Below are 4,978 nucleotides of genomic sequence, written 5' to 3' on the forward strand. Positions count from 1 at the left end.
GAGAACCATTGTGTCCTATGGAGGTTTAGAATAGTAGGGGAATAGAATAGTCAGTGACAGCCTGTCCTTGGCACATTTTCAAGGGGAAGTTAATAGACCATTATCTGGTCTATACTGTTTGATTCCATTACTCTGACCCCCCCTCCCCCATTCATTATTCTTGGTTTCCTAACTTACCCAGTTCCATGCCCAGGGTCCCTGCTACCAGCCCGTTGGCTGCTAAAGTCCCAGAAAACACCACCTGGATGATCAGGTTCTGGATGGTTGGACCTGCCAAATCTAGGGATGTCCCATCTCTCATCTTCCTTTGTCTCAACCATCTCCTGTCGTAATGTTACTACCACTGTTTATGGTACCAGAGGCCCTTACCGAACTTGCCCAGGACCCAATTGCTTCCATCCTTGGCATCGAGGCTCAAGCAGACCTCTCCAACCCTAGCCACACATTCTGCCCCGGGCACAAATGTCAGTAAATCGAAGACTTTTGGAAGTACAAATCTGTGCTGTTCTAGAGTAATTGCAGCAGATATGGGGCTGATGGCTGAAATGGAAGAACGTTTGAATGTAGAATCTCTTCCCAAGTTCTTCAGGCTCTTAGCTTCATCCCCCTTGAGGGTCAGTTCTGCTTGTACAACTGCTCCATTTTACTAAATACCTGAATGTGTCATTCAAACCTTATTCTGTTTCACCGAACCCATTCCTTACCTTCAGCATCAACATATCGAAACTGCTCTAAGCCCTATGGAAGCCCCATTGCCTCCAACTGGTGGAACTGCAACTAATTATCTGTAAAGCAGATTTCACTAAACCCTATCTGCACCATCTTCTCAACTGAACATCGCCCATGTTAGGCCCCTTGTTTTTTTCATTTAGTAGAGCTGTATAGTTTATCACTGTGAGAAAGAACCCTACAGTATGATACTAACCCACAGGGAATTGTGATATCCATTTAGTGTTTATATTTTCTACTTATAAAAAGGTACAAAGAAACGGAAAATATTTTTACTTTCTATCATTTGAGCCAATGAACCACAATCTTATTGTGATGGACTGATGTTGTTTTGTCTCATTTTCTAATAAACACAGAGTGGCAATATAGAGATTGCACAGTGCAAGACAAATATTGGGTTCATCTCACGCTATTTGCTTGCCCTGCAGATCCCGTACGGACACTGACCTGACTAAACCTATAAAGCCAAATATGGAACCAGGGATCTCCAACCAGTCATTCATTTTCTCCTACACTGACTTTACTCTCTTGGGTTTCCCTGGGATATCTCGATGGAGGCCCCTCCTGGCAATCCCATTCTTTTCCATCTACTTAGTGATCCTGAGTGGGAATTCTCTCCTCATCTGCCTCATCTGCATTAAGAAGACCCTCCATTCCCCCATGTATTTCCTCATCTCTTTGCTCTTTGCCATCAACATCACCAGCATTACTACCACATTGCCAAAATTCCTCCTAGACCTGTTATTCCATCTCAACCAAGTTTCCCTGACTGGCTGTCTTCTGCAGATGTTTGTTATTTATTTTGTGACAGCCTGTGAGTCTACTGTGCTCCTATTAATGTCCTCAGACAGATACGTAGCAATCTGTAGGCCACTGCGTTACCATAACATCATGACCACAAGTTTCTTGGCCTGGCTCACAGTCATTGTAATCATTCGGAACTGCCTCCTTATCTGCCCACTGATCGTACTTATCTCTATGGTCCAGTTCTGCAGGTCGAATGTCATCCTGAACTTTGCATGTGAAAACATGGCGCTTCTCAGTCTTGGATGTGGAGACACCACCAAACCCCAGATTGCTGGGCTGATTGTGCGCATCATTGCTACTGTACTTGATGGTAGCCTCCTCTTGATTTCCTACTCAACCATACTCTACACAGCCATGAAAACTGCTACTGGGAAATCCCGACACAAAGCTCTTAACACCTGTGGGACCCACTTACTGGTGGCAATGGTGGTCTACCTGTGTGCGCTGGCATCTACAATAGTGCAGAGAATGGAGACATCCATTTCAACTGACATTAAGAATCTGTTCATTGCTCTGTACCTAATCATCCCAGCTCTCCTAAATCCCTTTATATATGGATTCCGAGTGTCAGAGATCAGAAAGAGCCTGCTGGGATACTGGAGAGAAAGAAAGAATGTATTCTCCTCATCATAAAGTGAAAAACCCAACGCAAAGTGATTTCATTTAGATTTGGACATTTCCTTCCAGTTACCCAACTTCTAATTTTGGATATGGAGCAATAAAAACACATTGCCTTCTGTATTACATACAAAATATTTAGGTTTTGGGAGTTCTTGTTTCTGTAACAGTTTTTGGTTTTCTGAACCAGTATCTGAACCAGTTAGTAGTAATTATATGATGACTTTATATTACAACCAATGTTTCCTTAGATGTTTCAGGGCAGAAATACAGAGGTAATGTGGGTGTTTTAGTTTTTCATGGGAACTCTGTAATAATGACTTAGCCGCTGTTGAGATTCTTGGATAAGCTTCCTTGGATACACATAACAGGAAGGTCATGGTCAAGGTTCCTCATGTTGTGGTGACCCCAAACCATAAAATTATTCCTAAGACGTTCGGAAATATGTGTTTTCTGATGGTCTTACGCAACCCCTGCAAAAGGGTCATTCGACCCCCAAAGGGGCCTCGACCCACAGGTTGAGAACTGTTGTCTTAGGAGAAGCTGAAGGACCACTCCTTCACTAAAATGAGGAATATGTGAAAGCCAGAGGGAAGATACTTTTCATTGGATGTTAAATTGTTGTTAACAGAAACTCTTAAGGCTAAATTATATCTCAAAGGTATCTCAAAGACTCAAAGGTTGCTTGACCTAAGGATAATTGTGAAACACTTGTCAATTTTGAGTTTATATCGTATATTTGTATAAAAGTAGATGAATGGGTTAAGGAATGAGGTTTTAGGAGTGAATGGACAATAAGGAGAGAAATGTTTCAGAGAGATGAGGGGCTTCCTGGCAAATCTATTAAGGGTTTAGGAAAGGCCTTGGCTCATAGGTGAGGAACCCATTACTGAGCTGCAGTTTATAAGCAAGCCTACCTCCTACTAAACACACTGTGACTCCCAATACCTTTAATACGAGGCAACTCCAAGAGGGTTGTGCTCCAAGAATGCTTCTCTGTGCAGATCTATAGCAACTATCATATAATAACCGTTCATATTTTGGTTCTCTTGGTTCCCTGACCACTTTAATGTCATATTTAATTGCTAATTACATTATTTTTGCAGAAATCTTTGTATCCCACCAACATAAGCCTTAGCCAAAGCAACTGCAATGTTCAATCAAAATGACTGATATTCCTTTTCCCACACAGAGTTTATCCTCTTTGGGTTCCATGAGATCTCCAGACATGAGTTGCTCGTCCCATTTTCCTTCACGTAAGTGATGATCCTGATGGGAAACTCTCTGGTCATCAGTTGTTCTTCTGTGGAAGAGCCTTCGATTTCCATTTACATACTTTTCTTCTGTTTGCCATTAGCATCTCCTGTGGAATTTGTGTTTGGACCCCAACATATCTTCTGAGGTTACTGCTTATTTCAAATGTTATTTATACACACAGCCCTCATACTTGAGGCCACCATGTTTTTGTTCATAGCCTTAGACCGGTATCTGGCCATCTGCAGGCCCCTGAGGTACCACAATATAATGAAGACCCACTGGATAGTCCAATTTTTCCTCATTGGTTTAGTTGAGAGAAGCCTTTTCTCATTTCCAGTTATCATTGTGGCTTCCCAAGTCCAGTTCTGCAGATCCAACATCATCTGGAATTTTGCTTGTGAGAACATGGTGCTCTTGAATCTCAGCTGTGGAAATATTTCTAAAACCCAGTCGATGGGACTAATGGCGAGGATTCTGCTTACAGCCATTGAAATCAGCCTTCTCCTGGTTTCATACCTGTACATCTTCCACTCAGCCATGAAGATCGCTAGAGGCAAAGCCCTACACAAACCTACAGACACTTCTAGCACATACCTGATTGTGGTTGTAGTGAGCTACACTTTAATAAGAGGGCAAAACAGCCAGCTACCCAGGGTCAACTGAGTCTGACAGTCACACTCTGCCCTCACTAACCAATTAAGTAATGGATGAGCAGCCCTGAGTCCAGTTATCTAAATCCATTCCAATTTTCATTGCTCAGTAGGTCAGTCAGTGTGCAAGTGTAGGTAATGCTTTTAATCTAACTATTGATCTTACTGGCATGCCTGGAGTTAACGGAGTGCTATTACAGTGATTATGCCATCTAGTTATCTGTTTTCAGTAGTAATTACATTGGCATGTCTCAGGTTAATATGCTGATCATCTATTTCTGTAGTCATTATACTGGTATGGCTGGGTTAGGTTCTGGTAAAAAGGGTGTGGTGTTTATGGGTGTGGTCAAAGGGGTGTGGTTTACTTTTGTAGGGTGGGGGACAACCAACTGGATCTTTGCCCAAAGCTTTGTAATGACCCTGCAGGAACCTACAGTAAGGACGTGGGAAAGACTCGGACTCACTGCTCAGTACCCGGAGGGATTATAAAGGGTTTAGCCGAGGTTCTAGGCAACATCTCAAATACGTACATAATAAATATAGTGATCTCAAATGTGTAATTATTTTTTGTGCTCTATTCATTTATGTGACACTGATTTAATAAAATGCACATTTTTGTTTCCTTATCATAATGGTGGTTCTTACTGGGCTTCCAGCGCATTATTGCCTTGATTCGTTCGGCTGATTGGTTATACAGGGACACGACCCCAGGCAGCTTCCAGCCAATGGCAGCAGCAGCTCACAAAATGTAGAGGAGGGGTTTTAGCAGAATCCACCCATTTCCACCCACTCCTCTTGGGCCCCATTAAAACTGACTAAGAGCCCACAGCATGCCTTTTGCAATATTGTTTGATATTCCCACCTCTACTGCGGTGCCCAATTAATTGCTCTCCAAAACTCATGTTGCTCTGGGACCA

At 42.5% G+C, this 4,978-nt stretch overlaps 1 protein-coding gene across 1 annotated transcript; it reads left to right on the forward strand.

Annotated features, from left to right (window-relative positions):
• Positions 1 to 331: 331 nt before the first annotated feature.
• LOC100489019 (olfactory receptor 52Z1) lies at positions 332 to 2,169 on the forward strand. Its single transcript, XM_002942377.4, has 2 exons — positions 332 to 468; positions 1,158 to 2,169. The coding sequence occupies exons 1-2, from the start codon at positions 332 to 334 to the stop codon at positions 2,167 to 2,169; spliced, it is 1,149 nt and encodes a 382-aa protein (XP_002942423.3).
• Positions 2,170 to 4,978: the final 2,809 nt, after the last annotated feature.

The sequence above is a fragment of the Xenopus tropicalis genome, chromosome 2, assembly GCF_000004195.4.
Source record: "Xenopus tropicalis strain Nigerian chromosome 2, UCB_Xtro_10.0, whole genome shotgun sequence".
NCBI classification, from domain to species: domain Eukaryota; kingdom Metazoa; phylum Chordata; class Amphibia; order Anura; family Pipidae; genus Xenopus; species Xenopus tropicalis.